Raw genomic sequence first — 20,599 nt, forward strand, 5'->3', positions numbered from 1 at the left:
AGGACTGGACATTACACCTGTAATCCCAGCACTTGAGAGACTGAAGCAGGAGAGACCAAATTCAAGGGTAGCCTGGCTTGAATATATAGGGTCTATACAGTGAGACTCTCTTACAAATAATAACAACAAAGGCTGGGAATGCAGCCTAAGCATGTGAGAGACCCTAGCAGGGGGGTGGGTGAGTGAGGTGGAGAATTTCTTTGTGTCTTAGCCATTTATAATACTCTGAGTTTGGGGCTGGGGAGATGGCTCAATGGTTAAGAGCACTGACTGCTCTTGCAGAGGACCTGGGTTCAATTCCCAGCACCTACATGGTGTCCAACAACCATCTGTAACTCCAGTTCCAGATCTCACACCTTCTTAGGACCTCTCCAGGCACTGCATGACACAGGTGCACTTACACACATGCAAGCAATACACTCATACACATAAAAAATTTTTTTTTCGTCTTTCACAGACAGGGTCTCCTTGTAGCTCCAGCTGACCTGGAACTCGCTATGTAGACCAGGCTGGCTTCAAATGCACAGAGATCTGCCTGCCTCTGCCTTCCAAGTACTGGGACAAAAGGCATGCGCCACCACACCTGCCATAAAATATTTAAAAAAATACTCTGAGTTTACTAATGTTTATGGTATAGCAGATAGCTCTCTGTGGGTAGTAAGGGAAAGGGCCCATGGTTGAAAACAGCTAATTGCTCATATATTGCAGTGAAAACAGGCTGGAGTTAAAAGATTAAAGATCACTATCAGTGGAGTCTGGAACACTGAGGGCAATTCATAAGAGGGCTTGTAGCTGGGTATGAAATAACCAAGCCAAACATAAGAGGAAGGACAAAGCTCTGGGCCAATGATGGCAGGCCAACTCCTGAAGCCCTTGAGGCAGATGTGAGGCACTATTGTCCTTTTTGATATTCTTGCTTTTAATGTTGCTAATTTTATTATTTTTTTATTTTATGTGTATGAGTGTACTGCCTGCATGTATGTGATGTGCAATACCATGGAGGTCGGTAAGAGGGCTTCGGATTCCCCTGGAACTGGAGTTAAGGACGGTTCGCAGACGTCATGTGGGTGCTGGGAATCAAACCCGGGTCCTCTGCAAGAGCAGTCAGTGCTCTTAACTGCTGAGCCATCTCTCCAGCCCTAAAACAACTTTTTAAAAAAATACATTTTTTTTTTATATTTTATTATAGTTTATGTGTATGAGTGTGTTGCCTGCATGTATGTGAGTTCACCCATGTAGTGCAATGCTCCGGAGGTCAGAAGAGGGCTTCGGATTCCTCTGGAACTGGAGTTAAGGACGGTTTGTAGCCGCCATGTGGGTGTTGGGAATTGACTGCAATAGCAGTCAGTGTTCTTAACTAGTCACAGCTGGTCTGGAACTCGCTATGGAGACTAGGCTGGCCTCGATCTCTCAGAGATTCACCTACCTCTGCCTCCCAAGTACAGGGACTAAAGGCACATACTACCACACCTGGCTTCAAAACTTTTTTGTTTTTGCTTTTTTTAAATTTTTATTTTATGTGCATGAGTGTATTACCTGCATGTATGTGAGTGCACCTGTGTTGTGCAATGCTGCAGAGGTCAGAAGAGGGCTTCGGACTCCCCTGGAACTGGAATTAAGGACAGTTCACTGCCGCCATGTGGGTGCTGGGAATCGAACCTGGGTCCTCTGCAAGAGCAGTCAGTGCTCTTAACCGCTGAGCCATCTCTCCAGCCCTAAAACAACTTTAAAAAAAAAATATCATTTTTATGTGTATGAGTGTGTTGCCTGCGTGTATGTGAGTGCACCCATGTTGTGCAATGCCATGGAAGTCAATTAAGGACAGTTCACTGCCGCCATGTGGGTGCTGGGAATCGAACCTGGGTCCTCTGCAAGAGCAGTCAGTGCTCTTAACCGCTGAGCCATCTCTCCAGCCCTAAAACAACTTTAAAAAAAAAATATCATTTTTATGTGTATGAGTGTGTTGCCTGCGTGTATGTGAGTGCACCCATGTTGTGCAATGCCATGGAAGTCAGAAGAGAGCTTCGGATTCCCCTGGAACTGGAGTTAAGCCTGGTTTGTAGCCACCATGTGGGTGCTGGAAATTGAATCCAGGTCCTCTGCAAGAGCAGTCAGTGCTCCTTAACTGCTGAGCCATCTCTCCAGACCCCCTAAAACAACTTTTAAAATTTTTATGTTTATGTTTTGCCTGCATGTATATATGTAAGTGTACCATGTATGTATCATGCCCACAGAAGCCAGAAGAGGGAACTGGAGTTAGAATTAACCACAATGGGGATGCTGGGACCTGAACCTGGGTCCTTTGAAGAACAGTGCTCATAACCACTGAACCGTTTTTCCAGCCCCAGATTAGGTCTTTAAAAAATATTTTTTACTTTTTGGTTTTTTTGAGACAAGGTCTCCCTGGAATCCCAGATAGCCTGGAATGCATTATGTAGACCAGTCTGGCCTTGAACTCACAAAGATCTGCCTGCTTCTGCCTCCTGAGTGCTGGGATTAAAGGTGCGTGCCACCACACCCAGCCGTGATTTATTATTTTCGTTTTATGTGTTTGAGTGTATTGTCTACATGTATGTAAGTGCACCCATGTTGTGCAGTGCCCAGAGGTCAGAAGAGGGTGTTGAATCCCCTGGAATTGGAGTTACAGGTGATTGTTAGCACCATGTGAATGGTGGGAACCAAACCTGGGTCCTCTGCAAGAGCAGCCAGTGCTCAACCACTGACCCTTTTCTCTTGTCTTCCAGATTAGGTTTTAAAATAAGGAAAGATAAAGCCAGGCATGGTGACATATGTCTTTTATCACAGCACTCAGAAGGCCAAGGCAGGCAGGATCTCAGTGAGATTTAAGGCCAACCTGATCTATATAGCAAGTTCCAGGCCAGTGGGGCCTACAGGGAGACCCAGTCTCAAAAACAGAGAAAGATGGGGCTGGAAAGATAGCTCAGAGCTTAAGAGCACTGGCTGCTTTTGAAGAACCAGGTTGGGTTCCCAACACTCACATGTTGGCCTACCATCTGTTACTCCAGTTCTGAGGGATCCAGTGCCCTCTTCTGTCCTCCATGGGCACTGCATCCACATGGTACACTTATATACATGTAGGCAAAACACTCAATGCACATAAAAAAAATACAAGTAGATAAAATTAAGTTTAATGAGGGTCTGGAGAGATGGCTCAGCAGTTAAGAGCACTGGCTGCTCTTGCAGAGGACCCAGGTTTGGTTCCAGCACCCACATGGAAGCTAAAAGCTGTCTGTAATTCCAGTTCCAGGGACATCCAGCACTCTCTTCTGACCTCCGTGGGCACTGCACAACATGGGTGCACTTACATACATGCAGGCAATATACACTCAGAGACATATTTTTTTTAGTTTAATAAAAAATGACAGTGACCATAATACTAAATCTGTATAAGAGGCTTCAGTTTTTACCTTTTTGCTTTTCATGGAGACCTTCATATATTTCAAAGAATTAGAGATGTAATTTTTGTATTTGGTTTATGCTGAATGCACTGTGATTTAAAATAATTATGTCATGAATTCTTTTAGTCCATGTTTGTAGTAATTGTTTTCATGTAATCAGTGTCATTGTCTATTGGCCTGTATCTATAATTTAATATTCTTGTTTGAACCTATAATGTAGAGTTTTGTTGTTTTCTTTTTTTTTTCTGTTTTTTTTGAGACAGGGTGTCCCTGTAGCCCGAGCTGACCTGGAACTTGCTATGGAGATGGGTCTGGCCTCAAATTTACAGAGTTCCACTGGCCTCTACCTCCAGAGTGCTGGGATCAAAGGCGTGCGCCACCACACCCGGCCCTGGTAATTTTTCCTTTTTGAGACATGTTCTCAATGTATCCTAGGCTTCCACTTCCAGTAACTGTACTGGAATTATAGGCATTTGCCATCACACCCAGTTTACGTGGTGATAGCTTTGTACACCGGATTGTAGGTAAGCAATCTGCCAAATGAGAGACATCCCCAAATTGCAGTAATTTTCTTAAATGTCTGTGCAGTAAGAGTCGTATTGAAGATAAAATGCTAGGAATTGATGCTGGGTTATTCACTCACCACACATGCCTAGTTGTCACTACCTATAAATCAAGTTTATGCCTAAGTAGAAGTATTAAAGGCCTCAATCTTTTGGAGTTGTGTGCAAATAGTTAAGACAACACATGTTAACTCTTTGAATGCCAAGTGTCTTCTGTACTTTTATTATCATCATAATCTTTGCATCAAGATACATAGTAATGATAGCAGGTTTCTTTTTAAAGCTTAGTATTAAATATTAAATATCTTCCCCATTTTAATTTTATTCTGGCAAGAAAAAAAATTAAACTCAAGTTATTTAAAGCCAGGACATATTTCCATGATTAGCCGGGCTACATAAAATGTGGTTTTATTTTTCCTGTCATGTAAGCAGGCCCTAGAAAGATGGGACCAGGTTATAATTTTTGAAAAGTGTGCTACAAAATGGATGGCCTGTTATAAGCCAGGTTACAAAGTAAGGATAAGGGTAAGGGGGGAATATTTTCTTCAAGAAAAAAGCAATTTCTGAAGAATCAGTCCATAATTTTTTTCCCCAAAATGGCTGGAGGAATGGGTGAAATCTCAACGTGAGCTTCAAAGTCCTGTCCATGAAGGACCAGTAGTTGTTTTGCTGAGAAAGTGGCTGTGAGGAGGGGGTAGCTGTGTTGACCATCCCAACGCCCCTCAGCTAAGGAATGGAAAGTTTATTGCCTAATGGCTGTGAAAGTGAGCTGAAGCGACTGGTACTGAATTCTCTAAGGTTTCTTCTAGAAACAGACAACTCAGACTCTTCCTCTTGCTTCAGCAAAGAAGTAATTTTTTTTAAAAGCACTTGGGAAGTTCCTCCTCCACCCCTTAGGTGGGAAGGCTCAGAGAAGGGAGTCATCAGTACAGCCACCTTCTAGACCATAGCGGAATTCCTGAAGGTTGGAGACTCCATAGAAGTGGACAAAAGCTGCTGCCACCACCAGAACATGGAAAATCTGATGAGACTGGAACTGCAGGAATAAACAGAGAACAACTGTTGGGATGATGCGAGGAATTAGAATAAGGAGGAGAAAGCATTTGTCTCTTGTAGTTTCTCCTTAGAAATTATTTTACAACATAAAAGTCATACTTACAGAAAATTCTTTAAAAATCCATCAGTTTTGCCAATATGTTATCCTCCTCCACTAATGAACACTCATTTATATCTAAATCTTTCACAATGCAATCTTTTATAACCTTTTACTCAGAACTTTGACACTGGGCCAGTCACTCCCTATCACAGACCCTGCTGAAGGAGTCATTTCTTACCCATATGTCAAATTTTCCAGGAAAGAAGCGCTCAGGAATCCGAGCAGCATAAAGGCCAGCACCGGTGATATACATCACAGCCATGAGGAAGAACCAGCCCATCTGGCCTACTGTAGTGGCCTTGACAAAGCCCTCAGCGATAGTAAAGTGCATGGTGGGCACAACACCACTCAAGCCAAGTCCCAGGAACACTCCTGAACAAAGCAAACACAACTTGTCAATCAGGGAATAGTTACATGGAAAGCTCTGCTGCCAAATGTAGAATCCATGTTTAAGATACACAGCTATTTTCTGATGAGTAGTACATGTTTAGGAAGTTTAGCCAAGATGGGTAATAGTCTTTAGATAGTTCTTGTGGGTCCAGAATGAAGAGACAGCTATTACTGAGCACCAAGAACATCTTGAGCCAGGAACGATGGCACATACTACAATCCAGCACTTGGAGACTTAAGACAGGAAGACTGCCACAGCTTCAAAAAAAAAAACCAAGCCTGGAGTACATAGTGAGTACCAAACCAGACAAAACACCCCCTTCCATAAAACCCAAATATTCTTTTTCTTCCTTTGGTGGTGCTGGGGATTGAACCGAGGAATTTGGGCATGTTGGCAAGGCATTACTCTATCACTGAGCCATATTTCCAGCCCAACATCTCATATTCAGGCAAAGATGTTATGTCAAGAAGCTGAGGAGATGGCACCGTGGTTAAGAACACTTGCTGATCTTCCAGAGAACTGGTGTTTGGTTCCTAGCACCCATGTCAGGTGGCCCACAACCATCTGGTAACTCCAGCTTGAGGGGATCCAATGCCCTCTTTTGGCCTCTGTGGGCACCCTCACACATGTGACACACATAAGTAAAATAAAAAAATTTTTAAAGTATGCCAAAAATCCTTCAATGGCTGACTTGGTACAGATCCGCCAGAAGGGTAGGAAAGGTCTCCCATTAAGATCGTAAAGCAACCTGTACATGATTCAGACCAGTCAAAATTCCTGTATGCAAGCTGGAAAGATGGCTCAGTGATTAAGAGCACATACTGCTCTTCTAAAGGACCCAGGGTCAGTCCCCAGCACCCATTATGGCTCATAACTGCCTGCAACTCTAGCTCCAGCAGACCCAACACCCTCTTTTAGCCTCCACAGGCACCAGCACTCATTTGGCATATATTCACATAGACACACAACATACGCATAAATAAAAATCTTAATTTAAAAAAATTTTCAGCATGCATTGGGAAGGGGCTCATGAGACCCTGCCCTCTAGCTGAGGAGCTACTGGCAGCTGATGGCTGCTGGGGGAGGGAGGGAATGGAACCACGTGCATATGGGCAACATCAACTGGACTCAAGGGGTTATTAAAAAATAAAAGGGAGCTGGGCATGGTGGCTCATACCTGTAATCCTAGCACTCGGGAGGCAGAGGCAGGCAGATCTCTGTGAGGCCAGCCTGGCCTACATAGTGAGTTCCAGGCCAGTTGGGGCTACAGGGAGACCCTGTGTCAAAAAAAAGAGGGCATGAAGTTGGAAGGCAGATGTGTTCAGGAAGGTCTAGGGGAATTGGGGGACGGGTAGGTATGATCAAAATAGACTATATACATGTATGAAATTCTCAAAATATTTTTAAAAATCATTAAAAAGACTTAAGCAACCAAGACTCTGATCTTCTGAGTGGACAGGAGATACCCAGATGAGCAGCTATCTGAAGCTGTAGGCATACACAAAGGAGACAGGTGTGGTGGCACACGCCTTTAATTCCAGCACTTGGGAGGCTGCAGGTGGATCTCTGTGAGTTCCAGCCAGCTGTAGGGAGACTCAGTCTCAAAAAGACCAAAAATAAATAAATTAATTAAATAAGTGGGTTGAAAACTAGTGGTAATTGGTATTGCTGTAAGTAAAAAAAAATCTAAGTTGAGGCTGGAGAGATGGCTCAGCAGTTAAGAGCACTGACTGCTCTTACAGAGGACCAGGGTTCAATTCCCAGCATGGTGGCTAACAGCTCTACGTAACTCCAGTTCCAGGGGAATCTGACGCCGCCTTCTGACCTCCACAGGCATTGCAAGACACTGGTGCACTTACATACATGCAGGCATACTCTCATACACATAAAATGAAAATAAATCTATGTAAGTCAATATGCTTACAACTATTACATTAGTTACTTCTAATATTTATGCTCAAGGTATTTTATTCACCAAACCAGAAATCCCATTCCTGGTAAAATACCTCTGGGTGTGTTGTTTTATTTGTTTTCAGACAGGGTCTTACTCTGTAGCCAAACTGGCTTCAAACTCCTGTAATCATCCTGCTTTAGTCTCCCAAGTACTGGGATTATAAGCATAAATCACACCTGGCTTTGTATGTTAATTTTAACACCCCCCCTTCACTAAAATGACAGTGCTTGCTGTTTTTGAACTGTCTTAAAGTAACAGAGCAGTCAGAGAGTACACTTGAAGCCAGTTGTCTGGCTGGATGATGATCCATCCCATCAACATTGTACTGAAATGGTATGAAATGTGAAGGAAAACAGCTTTGAAAATTCATGCCATGTTTCAAATTCTCAACATAAATCAGGGTTGGGTGGGTTTCACAAACTTAGAATTAGGCCAATTAGGCCCAAGGTCTAATATTGCTGAGGTTTATAACATGCCTTCTTACCTACTAAGCTTGTTTGTTATTTGGGGTATTAGGGATTGAAACCAGGGCCTCGTACATGCAAGCATGCTATGTAGCATGGCATTGTTTTTTGTTTCTAGACAGAATCTCGTTAGATGACCACACTGGTCTTGAATTTTTTTTACAAAAACTATTTATTGCGTATGAGTGTTATACGTGCAAGTATTTTAAGTGTGCATGTACTGTAAGTGTACCCGTGTTGGGCAATGCCTGAGGAGGCCAGAAGAGGCCATCAGATCCCTTGGAACTGGAGTTACAGACCGCTGTTAACAGAGCCCAGGTCTCCAAGAGCAGCTAGTGCCCTTAAGAGCTGAGCCATCTCTCCAGCCCCTGCCCTTGAACTTCTGATCCATCTGAACCAGTCTAGCCTCTTAAGTAGTTTAAAGGTGTATAGCACCAGGCCCAGCCCTACTCACCTGCTCTTGTCTGCCGGTGCTTAGGAGTGGCAAACCGATCCCACTGTGCCACAATGATAGCAGAAATGCCCAAGACACAGACGATGGAGAGGTAGATGAGCCGTGGCTGTGGGGAGCAGTAGAAGGAGTAATAGAGCCAGGGGACAAAGCTCCCCATAATCAGTAGAGCAATCCCTGAATAGTCCAGTCTAAAAGCAAGCCACAAAAATCAGATGAATGAATGGAGAAATGAAGAAGTCCTGTGGCTCATACATGAGTTCACTGTTCTTTACTTGCAACCCAGATTTGATTGTCTCTAGTCTCACTACTCCCTAGAATCTATCCTGTACCAAAATTCCACAGGGTTGCCATGTGTGGTAGTGCACACCTTTAATCTCAGCACTCAGGAGGCAAAAGAAGGCAATCTCTTTGAGTTGGAGACTAGCCTGGTCTACATAGTGAGTTCCAGGTCAGCTAGGGCTACATAGTGAGACCCTGTCTCAAAACAACGAAACAAAACAGCAAAAAACTCCACAGGGTTGAGCATTTTTTGCTTTACAATAAAAAATTCTCTTAAGAAAGCCAGGTGTAGTGGTTCATACCTGTAATCCTAGTACTTGGGAGGTAGATCTAAAGAATGAAGAGTTTAGGGAATACATACTGAGTTTAAGGCCAGCCTGGGCAAAACAAACCCTTTTAAAAGTTCTACCACAATCCTGCTAGTTCCTAGTATCATACTTCGGGGGTTCTGCATATTTTCCCAATTGGGTAGAGTTCTAAAAACAAAACCTTTAGATTTAGGAGCATTATTAAGATATTTTTGTTTGTTGAAAGACAAAGGCCTAAACTCATTATGTAGCCCCAGCTTGCCTCCATTTTTTTTTTTTTTTTTTTTTTTTTTTTTTTTTTTTTTTTTTTTTTAAAAAAAAAAAAAAAAAAAAAAAAAAAAAGAGGACGATAAATCTTTCACTGTGATATATCAAAATAAGCACCTACCTCTGCCTCCCAAGGGCTGGGATTAAAGGCCTGTACCACTATGCTTGACTTCTCCAACTTGTTCTTGATTTTAGGTATACTTTTGCTTGTTCTGTTTACTTTTTCCTTAACAAAAAAAAATAATAATAATAATCTGTGTGTGTATGTGCACGTATTCACCATGGCCCACATGTGAAGTCAGAGGACACCTTGCAAGAGTTGGTTCTTGCCTTCCACCATGTATTTGGGTTCTAGATATTGAACTTAGGTCATCTGGTAATAAGTACCCTTACCTACCAAGCCATCTGGCCAGACCTCCTTTTTCATTTTTCTTTTCTTTCTTTTCTTTTTAGATAGTTCTGCTCTGTAGTCCAGGCTGCTGGTTTAAAATTCACTATGTAGTCCAGGCTGGCCTCAAACTCACAGCAATCTCCTGCCTTAGCCTCCTGAAGACTATATGTACAGCTTTTCCTTTTTGGTTTGACACAGGGTCTTGCTATGTTGTTCAGGCTGGTCTATAACTTCTGGGCTCAAGTGGTCCTCCCATCAGCCCACTGAGTAGCTAAGAATATAGGTGCAGTCTGTACATATTGGGTCTGAGCATGGTCAAGATTCCCAAAAAAAGAGAAACAGCACAAAACCTACATGGGGGGAAAAAAAAAGCCCAGAAAACTGAGAAAAGGGGAAATTATGCACTTTGACAGACAGTAGCCAAAAGGAATCTACCACCATTACTACCATAACAAACAGCAATAACAACAACAAGAACACAAGTAAACAGAACCCCATGCTGGACTGAGGAAAAGGAACTGCATCTGACAGACACTGGTGCTTCTAGAATTGCCTGTGTGACAAAGATAAGCTTTCTTTGCCTGGGAGCAGGAGCAGCAAGAGGCACAGACTGCCACGCCCCACTGCGGCCCGAGCCAACAGAAAGATAAGCTAGTATTTGGTATGAGGCCTTGAAAAGCAACCCACTGACTCCTCAAGTTTCATAAAAGATAGTACTGTTCAGGTAAAAACTGCATCCCAGAATTCCTGTAGAGGAAGTTGCATAAGTTTTTCACGAACTTTTTACAAGAAAAACTTTACCAACTTGCTGTAACAAAAGTTTAATTTCCTTGGCCACAACAGGGATTCCTTAGGAGTTAGAGGGGCCCTAACCACCTGGTCAGCACTGGAACAGGATGCGACAATAATGCACATGGTCTTTGCTGCTGCTGTTCTTTCAACTTACTTGGAAAAAGTTCGAGAGACTTTCTCTGAATGACAATAGACAGTGTGGAAGAGCCAGGAGAAGCTGAGGCAGAGCACTGCACCCAAAAAGAACATTCCAAAAACCACCTTCTCCTGCAGAGGAGCCATGAAGTACATATTTGGTCTGAGCATGGTCAAGATTCCCAAGAAGAGAAACAGCACAAAACCTACATAAGGGAAAAAGAAAAGAAAAAAACAAAAACAGAAAACTGAGAAAAGGGTAAAGTACACTCTCTCCAGTCCCCCACTCCCCACCCCCTTTTTATAAGACAGGGTCTTCCTGTAGCCCCAGCCTGCCTTGGACTCACTATGTAGCTGGTCACTGGCCTTGACCTCACAGAAACCTACCTGCCCCTGCCTTGCCAAGAACTAGGATTAAAGGTGTGCATGTACCACCATGCCTGGCCAGTCCCAGTTTCTTATTTTTGGCCTTCTACCCTCAGTCTTAAAGATTAGCAATCAAGAGTCAACTAAGGTCAATGGTGGTTTAAAGACAAGACTCCAGCTATCAAACATTGAGAGCAACTTTATTCTTTCCCCATGGACAAATGCTATAGAATCCCTTGGTAATTAAGACTGGGTTTCTTCCTGAGAATACTGCTTAGTGGTATAGCACTTCAAAAAATAACATGATAAAATAAAAATTGGATTTTTCCTCATTCAAATCACTCACCAAGCAGATGGGTCCAGATGTTGCCAGTTTCTGTGTGGATGCGGAAGATGCTCTTGAAGCAAGCCCGAAAGGAGGGCATAGGTGGTCTGTGGCCATGTAGCAGGTAGTCATTGTCTTTTAACCAGTCAGGAAGCACATCATATGGAATGACCCTCCAACGCCCCTCCCAGACCTACAATACACACAGTGCCTTTAGATGGGGCCATGGCGAAAACTAGCTTTCTTGAAAATATTAGAAGCACTGATGAACTGAGCTAAAAAGCTATCAGTCAGGCTTCAGATGGACCCAAGCCACAGTGGGGAGGAGTCTGGACTAGGAGGAATCAAAGACACAACACAATTCGATCAGCATGATTCATATTTTGACCTTTTTTAGGCTCCTTGAAATCTCAAAATTAAAATGAAATAAAAGAAATTATAGACATGTTTTTCATAAACATAGATCCTTCCTCTGCCCTTTTCCGGGAGATTCTTTTTGTCTCTCACGCTCCTTGACCCCAGTCACATTTTAAGTTCTTACTGGGCTGGGACTACATCTTTGTAAGGCAAGGCAAAAATTCTAACTTAAAAAGTGGTGGGTGGGGTGTGTGTATGTATGCATGTGCAACAGTACTCATGTGGAAGCCAGAAGACAACTTGTGGGAATTGGTTTTCTCCTTCCATGGTGTAGGCTCTAGGAACTCAACCCAGATCATCAGGCTTGGCAACAAGCACCTTGACCCACTCAACCATCTTGCCAACCCTGAAAATACATTTCTATATACAAGTTTTACAGATATCTTGAAATGATGTTTCTATCTATAACTATTTAGAAGTACAAATTTTATATTTATGTTAGGGCCTGCCACAGACACTTAATATGACATTAAAGGAGCTCATATTATCGTATTTAAGTATTTTGGTAACTGCCAAAGGGATCCTCAGAAAAAAAAAGGTAAGGACCCATTTTGGTGTTTATCTTGAACAATGCCCAACATAGTAGGTAAATTTTAGTTATTCTTCACTTTCAGTTACTTTACCTTAGTCAAAAAAACAAATCCAACCAACAAAAAAGCCAAGCCCAACTACAGGAGTAAATGTTCTTCAACTCCAGTTAAGCTTGCCAGTTAGAAATATCCCAGAAAAGCCTGCTTCCCTTCTCTTTCCACGACAGAAGTTCTAGACTATACCTTGTATACGAACTCCTCCATCTTCTCCATGGCATGGTGGGCCTGCAGGGGAAGTGTCAGCACCCGCACCTCCTCCTCTTCTTCCTGAGGCACTGGGCATGTTTGCTCTTCCTTAGTCTAAGGAAACAACAAACACACCAATCCAGAATATCATCTCCTAAACTATACCATTCCTGGTACTGATCCAAAGCAGCCCAAACTCAAGGCATTCCATCCAGCCTCTTCCATAAAGCCTTGTGTCTGTCTCCTCTCCAAAAGCATGACTCTTACTGAATTCACAACACTATAGGTTGAGATTCTTGCTTTGCCATTGCTGAAGTTAAAAGTTCTATATGGCATAGAGGAGGTAGACTCTGGCAGAGCCTAACCTTTAAAGGACACCTGCCCTATATACTCTTTATTCATGTAAATTTTCTTATAGGTACGTATCGCCCTAGATGGCCAAATGACCCATTCTCTCTTTTAAATGTTTTTTACATTTATTTTACTGTACATATTCGTGGGCTTGTGTGCACATGAAAACATGCATGTGGAAGCCAGAAGACAACTTGAGGGAGTCAGTTCTCTCTTACCACATAGATTCCAGGAATTAAACTCAGGTCATCAAGCTTGGCAGCAAGCACCTTTACCCACTGAGCCATCTCACTGGCCCACATTCTCTTCTCTAGGCCAAGCAGTCCTCAACTTTCCCCAATTTCCCGAATAGTTTTCTCTTCTAGTCTACTAATTTTCAAAACAACAAAAAAAGCAGTCTCAGGGATTTCCCTGGCAATCTTGTTTACAAAAGTACTAGGTACACTTTGGGAAATGAACTCCACAAAGCTCATAGAGAGAAAAATGAAAAGATCCCTAAAATATAGTATGATACACTTGGATAGAGATGTTCCCAAGGTACCATGGTTCTTCCCTTTGGAAGTAAGGTTGAAATATTAGAGAATAAAGAGGTTGTTTGAGAGGCACTGGTCAGGAGAACAATTCTGGGAGACACCTTACCTTAGTTGTATTGGTGGTTACCCGCTTGCCTTTCTCTTCCAGCAGGGGACCCAGTTCAGCTAGTTCCACTGTGTCAGTTTCTCTGTTACTGGATGGTACCCCATTGCCCTGTGCCACCACCGATCCTTTGTGGGAAGACATCTGGCTGGTACCTCAATACCCTGTAGCTTCAGCTTGGGGAAAGGTTGGGGTCTCTCAGCCCCAGGGGGCAGAGATCTTCCTGTGATAGTAGACGCTAAAAGCAAACAAACATGAAGGGTACTGATGATGTAGAATTCATGTCTGTAATTCCACAATGAATAAGACACAGCTAATCAGCTTATACTGTCTCTTAATTGTAAAGGCTTGCTCATCGTTAGATGAAATCTATTCCTGTCTTCTCTTTAGTATTACCCTTCGCCCCGAAACTCACTAATCTTATATATGAAGCTGAAAATTTAACACCTAGATCTCCTTGCTGTCACAGGATCTATAGTCACTGCACTAAATTGTCACCATCCAGAAACAGTCCCCACACTAAAAAGTCCCTCCTATAGGCATGGAGCCCACTTAGTGAGAAGAGGCATGTCTACTCCCCAAATTCACTCTGCCCACGGAAGGTCTAGCTCTGAGACTGAGAACAAAAATAAGCCCAGCTGAAGGCTGTTCTTCTGTTAATGCCCTCTTGCAGTGTATTCAATAAAAATGTTTTCTTTCTTTTTCAAATGCAGCCCACATCTGGTTACAATGATTAAAATATCACACAGGCTTAATAATGAACTAAATGCCAACTAAACTCACTTAGCCTTTATCTATAAATATTTGAACAAATGTGTCTTACATGGAAAAGGCTAGATATATTCACTGGTTAATTCCTTTGCAAAGCTACTATTATTTTAGGGTTACAGCCTAGGTTCGACACTCCAACAAGCTTTCATCACCTTTCTCTTACAGCAAGCAGTAACTTACCTGCAAGCAGGAAGCTGAAGACAAGGAGGCAGCCCTTTGCCACATACATACCTAATCACTGGCTCTGCAAAAGCTTGTTCCAGCCACCACAACCCATAAATCTAAGTCCCGCTCAAATTAGTTTTTCAGAAACTAGATACAGGTGTATGTATCATTTAGGACAACCAACATTCAGTTTTCTCAGAAAACAAACATTTTTGGTTATCCTGCCTTGGACTTGATGTAATATTTTTAATTAGGCTTCAGGCAGGTATAAATAATAGAGAAAAGAGAAGGAAAAATTTCAAAGACTTCTACTATGTTGTAAATTACTAGCTATTCTTCCTCCCAGACAGAAAGGACTTTGTCTAATCATAGCAACAGCACAAGCCAGAATATTAGTATTTTCTTGTACTGGTTAACTAAGCCTTAATAAGCACAGCACAATGCAGAGGGCCTAGAGTGGGCTATACTATGGGACAGAAATTGAAGCTTAAGAACCTCTTATGTTGATAAGTAAACACTGACTGTTCCCTAAGGACACGCTGCATCACCCATGGCAGCTCACTATATAAACAAACATCTTTGGCATCTTGTACTAGTTTTTAACCAATAGTAATCCCAGTTCCTTCTCGGGGGTTATAATTAGGTATATGTAGTCAGGTATGATGGTTAATTTTAGGTTTATCAGCTTGTTTTGATTAAGGGGCATTCTGATAATTGGTAAAACATTCTTTAAGGGTGGATCTGTGAAGGGGTTTTGGGAAGAGACATTTGATTTAGTGATCTGAGTAAGGAAGAATCTGCTCTTACCCAGTGGGAGAGCGCCAGTCTAACCAGTGAGGTTACCATAGAAAAGAACCATACAAAAAGTGAACTTTCTTTTTACAGATGGAAATACTTCTTTTGGACATCCAGAACTCTAAGTTCTCTGGCCTTTGGACTCTGGGACTTGTACCAGCAGCCCAGGTTCTCAAGCATTCAGCCGCCAACTGATAATTACACCACCATTGGATTCTCTGGTTCTCTGGCATGCAGATGGTCTATTATGGGAGTTAACCTCCACAGTTGTGTGAGCTAATTTTCATAACAGATCCCCTTATCTATCTACCTACCTACTTACCTATTTCCTATTGGTTCTTTCTGGAGACACCAGACTAATACTTTAATCTGCCCTCAGGTGAGAATAATCCTCAAATTTTAGGGCAATCATGCATCATTCTCTGCTTAACACATACATATAGCTGAAAGAGTCACATCTAGTTTCAAAGAGACACAAACAATAACTCATTGTACAGTAGACCTTTACAGGATGACAAACAGTTCCTCCTTCCTTAAGTATACAAGACTGTGACAAGACAGATGCCAGCACACAGTCATAATCAACACTTGAGAGTTCAGGAACAGGAAACCAGAGGCCCCTGAAAACCTCAGCAGATAGGCAGCTCACGTGAGAAGAAATATTGGGAAATCTTCCTCAACAGCTGACCTCTAAACATATTTCCTTAAAGTGAAGTACTACTAAATAAAAAGCTCTACTAAGACGTAATTTATAACACTGAGCAACAAACAAGCAGCAAATAGCTCTAAGCACCTTCAACAAAGTCTGAAAAGAAGAGCACACTAAGTTACCAGTTATTTAAAGCAGGCCACCAGGACAGAAACTAAACAAAAAGCACTCACATTCTGGAATGCAATACTACATTGCTCATAAAATGATGCATATCTATAATTTTGGTCAGAACCCACATTTCGAAATGAATGAATGAATGGGGGCACATTTCAATCATCTAATGTATGATTAACCTTACTGCTGGCCAAGGTTTCTGTACTTTTTCTTATACTGTGGGCCTTTATTCTATCTGTTCTCCCAGAGTACGATTACTGAATATTTAACAAATTTAGTACTAGAACCTTAAACAGTCTAAGGTTTTGTGTGAAATATAAGTTGAACAAGTTATGTCACTGTTTCTGGTATAATCAGATGGCATGAGTTAAGTTTGTGATATGTCCAAATTAAATGACACAATTTCATTGTTCCAGGGGAACAGGAGAAGAGAATTTTTGAGGTAGAATGGTCACACACTTAATTCAGTTGAGTGCTGTATAATTATTTTACTAGTGGCAACAAGAACAAAGATACAAAGTTTAAGTTGTACAGCTAGAGTCTAAAGATCAGGAACAGAGTCCAACTTGGTAATTTTACTCATTTATTTGACCTAAAAAGTTTTACACCTTAAAATTTCTTAGCCATCATCAACGTTCTTTCCCTTTTCAGTCCAAACCCTTTGTTAATTCTGCTTCTGTCCAGCTCCTCTATCACTAGCTACTACCCATCCCATCTTCTTAGACCCAGAGTCACTAACCCTAACAGCCACCACAGGTAACCTACAAAGCAACCATCAGCTGCAATTCATCATACAAAGTATATCATCATGCATTAAAGTACATACAATGAAGGTCAATGGAGATCATGTCAGCATAGTGAGCAAAGTCCATTGTCCAGTTTGGTCTTCTAAACTGTAGCAACACAGAGACAGGAAAGGGAGAGATAGGGATCTGAGGTCTGGCAAGAAAAAAGAGCAAACCCTGAAAATAACACTTCTATGGGAGTGGACCACTCACCAACAACTGGTCATTACAAGCATCTTAGACTGTTAACATAAAATCAGCACAAACCCCTAAGGTGTTAAGACTGACTCCCAAAGACTTAAGAGAGCCAAGATACACTTCCAACTTTGGGCCAGCTTTGCTTTCTATGTCCTTTATGCATTTTAGAGCAAACACCTTTCCTCTCAAACTTGCCACACCCAACACAGCAAATTATAATTGAACCAAACTCCAGAGTGCATTTTTGATGAGATTTCTTCAACTCAAGCTAATAAACCGTTACCACTAAGCGTCTCAACTGGAAAAATGTAGGATATTATAGAGTAAAGCTGTGGAGAAAGGGAAGTGTTTTATGTTCCTACAAATAAGATAATCCTGCACCAAACTTGGAGAAAAAGTTGAGTCTTAATCACCAGCCAGTTAACTGGAGAGTTTATTTCCCTTAAGAGATTTTGAAGATATTTATTCTCTGGAGCAGTTCCCAAGTTTTCCAAGCTATGACACACTCTTTCCCTGGAGTAAAAGGCTCAAAGGTTCTAGAAGATTTTATCTGAGGTTCTGGACTCTTAGGTGATTTTGTAGGTAGGTTCTATGTGTAGCCCGATTCTCACTGTTCTAAAGAAAGACCAGGTTAGCAATATGGACAAAGACCCATCCTCTCCTCTACCTACTCTTTGTCAGGGAAGTTAATTTCTTAACTCTACTAGAGAAAAATGAGTCAAGGCAAAGGGCTGTGTTTGAAATTATGAAACTCCAGTAACAGGATCTCAGCTCTTGATGCGAATCATCAGACTCAGAATCTGAAGGGGAACAAGTCTCAGTCTAACTTTCTTTGTAGCTTTCTACCAGTTAAAGCTATCCCAATAGAAGGTTTTTTAATCTCAGAGGCAGGTAAATTTTCCTAAAGCCAGAACAATAATTAAAAGGAAGAGGAGGGAAGAAAGGAGAAGAAAGAGAAAAGGGATTTTCATACCACCACTCCTGCCTTTTTGAGACATGGTCTTGCTATGAAGTTCTGGCTGGCCTGATGCAACCTGTGTAACCCAAGTTGGTCTAGAAATCATGGCAATCCTCTTGCTTCAGCTTCCTGAATGCTGGGACTACAGACATACACCACCATGTAAGTACCTTAGCTAGCTCTGCTAGCTCTTTTATAAATATTTGGTCAATACAGTTGCATAAAACAGCACTCATTTAAAAGCCCCAAGGACCAAAAGCAAACTGACAGGTGTGGCCTAAAAAACCAATCAGCTGTACCTGATTTGGCTACAGGGCATTTTCAAGATCTTTTCAAGACTGCTACAAACTTTATCATCATTCCTCATGCCCCCAACATTTTGAGCAGCAAAATGGGACCAGCTTCAGCATGGTGAGTAAATTGTCTGATAGGTAAAATTAGGAACAAAGGGACAGTAAGGACAAAATGTAACAACTTTGATAAATACCAGCACCAGAAAGAAAAAAAACAAAAACAAAAACTTTACTATACCTTCTAGTTATAAAGATGACAACAGGGTAATCACAGTAGATGGGAAGGATAATGTAGCAGGAGTGTTAAGAGTTTGGGGTTGGCTTTATACTACTTTCTACAGAAGTAAAGAATGAATTTACTGGTCTACAAGGAAGGGCCACAGCTGTCCTTTAATCAGAATAATTTTTGAGTATTACAATATATACAGTGTTCTAGCTACAGAGATAAGGCAGGAAGAGTAGGAGGCCTGAAATGGTTGTAGGGCCTCTAAAGAAAGGAGAAAAACTTGTTTTCTAGTAGCATTGCTATAAGGCTAAGTGCCAATAAGTGTGGGAGGAATTGAGAAGAAAAGCTCCGTGTTAGTTGAAGTGATCAGGAAAGCTTTGGGGAAGTATTTTAAGAAAAGATTTGATAGAGATGGTAGCAGGGCATTCCAGGAGGGTACAGTAGTATAAACAAGGGCACGAAGAAATCCGGCACCCAGGACAGTGAGTAATCCATTTTTCCATCAGGGAATCTTGGAAAAGGCAAAATGAGGTCATTCTGAAAAGACATCCTAAAAGCTGTGGTGTACTCTACCCAATCAGCAGTGGGGGCCTACTAAATTAAAGCTGCATCCTACAATTCTCTCTTATGTGCAGGCAGTTATCACTTATTCCTCAGAAATCATGTCATTTCTGGACCACGGTGAACAGGACAACTTCAGAGTCTACTCTGCAAGTAGGTATAGTTAAGATGAGCCTTCACGGATAATACCAGCTTTTAAGATTGATTTCCCACGCACCAATCACAATATAGGTACAAGGAAACTACTTTTGGACTAAAGCAGGGAACCCTGACATTACAATCTGTTTAGCACCATCCTATCTAAATTCATGGCAGTGTACTGATGGCCACTATCAAATAAGAAAATCAGTCAACAAATCCCACCATTACTTCGATTCTGAAAAGAGCGAGCCATTTACCATCTTCATTTGATTTACCACAGCATATCTAGCCCATCTGCTAAATACTTGGGGGAAATAATCTTATTAATATGGTAGATACCATGGCCTCCTACTGCCTCACTGCCACCCGAAACTTGTGAAAACTGAAATTCGTTTAGTTTCTCCGCCCGTGAAGCTCCAGAAACTGAGGCAGAGCACGCTTATTTTCTCAAAAACCGAGAGCCTGAAGACCCAAATTCTAAAACAGCGTTTCTAAAACAGCATACATACATCAACCCTACGTTTGTGAGTGGATGAAGTCTGGTCCTTCCCCCAAAGTACTTTAGCATTTGCTTCCATTCTACCTCTGAGGATTACCTTAGGTGACCAGTCGACTGTCCATCAACCTCTCCTCCAACCCCATCAAGGTGGGGGCACGTCACGTAGGGCCAGGAGACTTAGGGCTTCCCGGCCACTCGGGGCGGATGCTCTGGCACCCAACACTACGGCTCAGTTCCGGAGCACTGCGGTCACAGTGCGGGGCCGAGCAAGCAGCACTACCCGGAACGGGGACTGCGGGGGGCGGGGGCGGAGCAGACCCGCACCGCGCGTGGGAGGGGCCGGAAATGTTTACAGCGCGACCTCGGGAAACGCGGAGCTGGGAGTCAAGCCCGGTGAGAAGCCGCGACCCTCGGGACCTCAGAGCGGGGTACACCTGGGCTGTCCCCTCCGCGGGCCTGCAGAGCCCGAGTCCTGTCCACCGGCCTCCCGGAAAACTTACGGCCAGGCGAGCTGCCTCTGCTGGGGGCCGCGGGCCCCTGCGCTACATCCCGCGGCACTGGAGGCAGCTGCGGCCAAACAGCGCTGGATCCTCAGCGCCCGCCTCGCGCCGGAAGGGGCGCGCGGCCGCACGGCGTCACCTCCGCAGTCGCGTCACCTTCTTCGGCTCCACCTCGCCCCTTCCAATCCAGGCATTCCTCAGGTCTCAATCACCCGCACGCTCCTCCGCTCCGCCCCCGCGCAGGCTCCGCCCCTCTTCCTCGCCTAGGGCCGCCCCCCTCAGGCTTGGTCCCACCTTCCCCGCGGAGGCTCCGCCCCGGCGCAGGCCCACCTCCCGGGTCTGACCAATCGCTGGTTCCGGCCGTTTCACACTGTCCAATTGCAAACTCCATCCCTCCAGCGTAGTCTGAAGTGCGGGAGTGCGTGATGGAGAACATC

At 42.9% G+C, this 20,599-nt stretch overlaps 1 protein-coding gene across 4 annotated transcripts; it reads right to left on the reverse strand.

Moving 5' to 3' along the window:
- Window positions 1-4,174: 4,174 nt before the first annotated feature.
- Window positions 4,175-20,356, reverse strand: Adipor1 (adiponectin receptor 1). 4 transcript variants are annotated; one of them, XM_008830338.3, is made up of 9 exons: window positions 20,163-20,356; window positions 16,828-16,894; window positions 13,448-13,682; window positions 12,455-12,571; window positions 11,286-11,457; window positions 10,593-10,779; window positions 8,402-8,589; window positions 5,317-5,510; window positions 4,175-5,018 (listed from the first exon to the last, which is right to left on the reverse strand). In XM_008830338.3, exons 3-9 carry the CDS (start codon window positions 13,586-13,588, stop codon window positions 4,890-4,892), a joined length of 1,128 nt encoding a protein of 375 aa, XP_008828560.1. In that variant the 5' UTR covers window positions 13,589-13,682; window positions 16,828-16,894; window positions 20,163-20,356; the 3' UTR covers window positions 4,175-4,889. The 4 variants fall into 4 exon arrangements, with proteins under 4 accessions (XP_008828560.1, XP_008828558.1, XP_029418042.1 ...); XM_029562182.1 differs by having other exon boundaries at window positions 4,177-5,018; window positions 19,760-20,240; XM_008830336.2 differs by lacking the exon at window positions 16,828-16,894 and having other exon boundaries at window positions 20,163-20,300.
- Between the last annotated feature and the right edge of the window lie 243 nt (window positions 20,357-20,599).

The sequence above is a fragment of the Nannospalax galili genome, unplaced genomic scaffold (assembly GCF_000622305.1).
Source record: "Nannospalax galili isolate Female #2095 unplaced genomic scaffold, S.galili_v1.0 scaffold113, whole genome shotgun sequence".
Classification (NCBI taxonomy): domain Eukaryota; kingdom Metazoa; phylum Chordata; class Mammalia; order Rodentia; family Spalacidae; genus Nannospalax; species Nannospalax galili.

Bases quoted from the DNA above. Each gene is read 5' to 3' on its own strand.
- Adipor1 (XM_008830338.3), bottom strand. From the start codon at position 13,588: ATGTCTTCCCACAAAGGATCGGTGGTGGCACAGGGCAATGGGGTACCA. The intron at 5,511-8,401 runs GTGAGTAGGGCT...TGCTTTGTTCAG, and splicing joins GCACCGGCAGACAAGAGCAG to GAGTGTTCCTGGGACTTGGC. The intron at 5,019-5,316 runs GTAAGAAATGAC...TTATTCCTGCAG, and splicing joins CTGGAAAATTTGACATATGG to TTCCAGTCTCATCAGATTTT.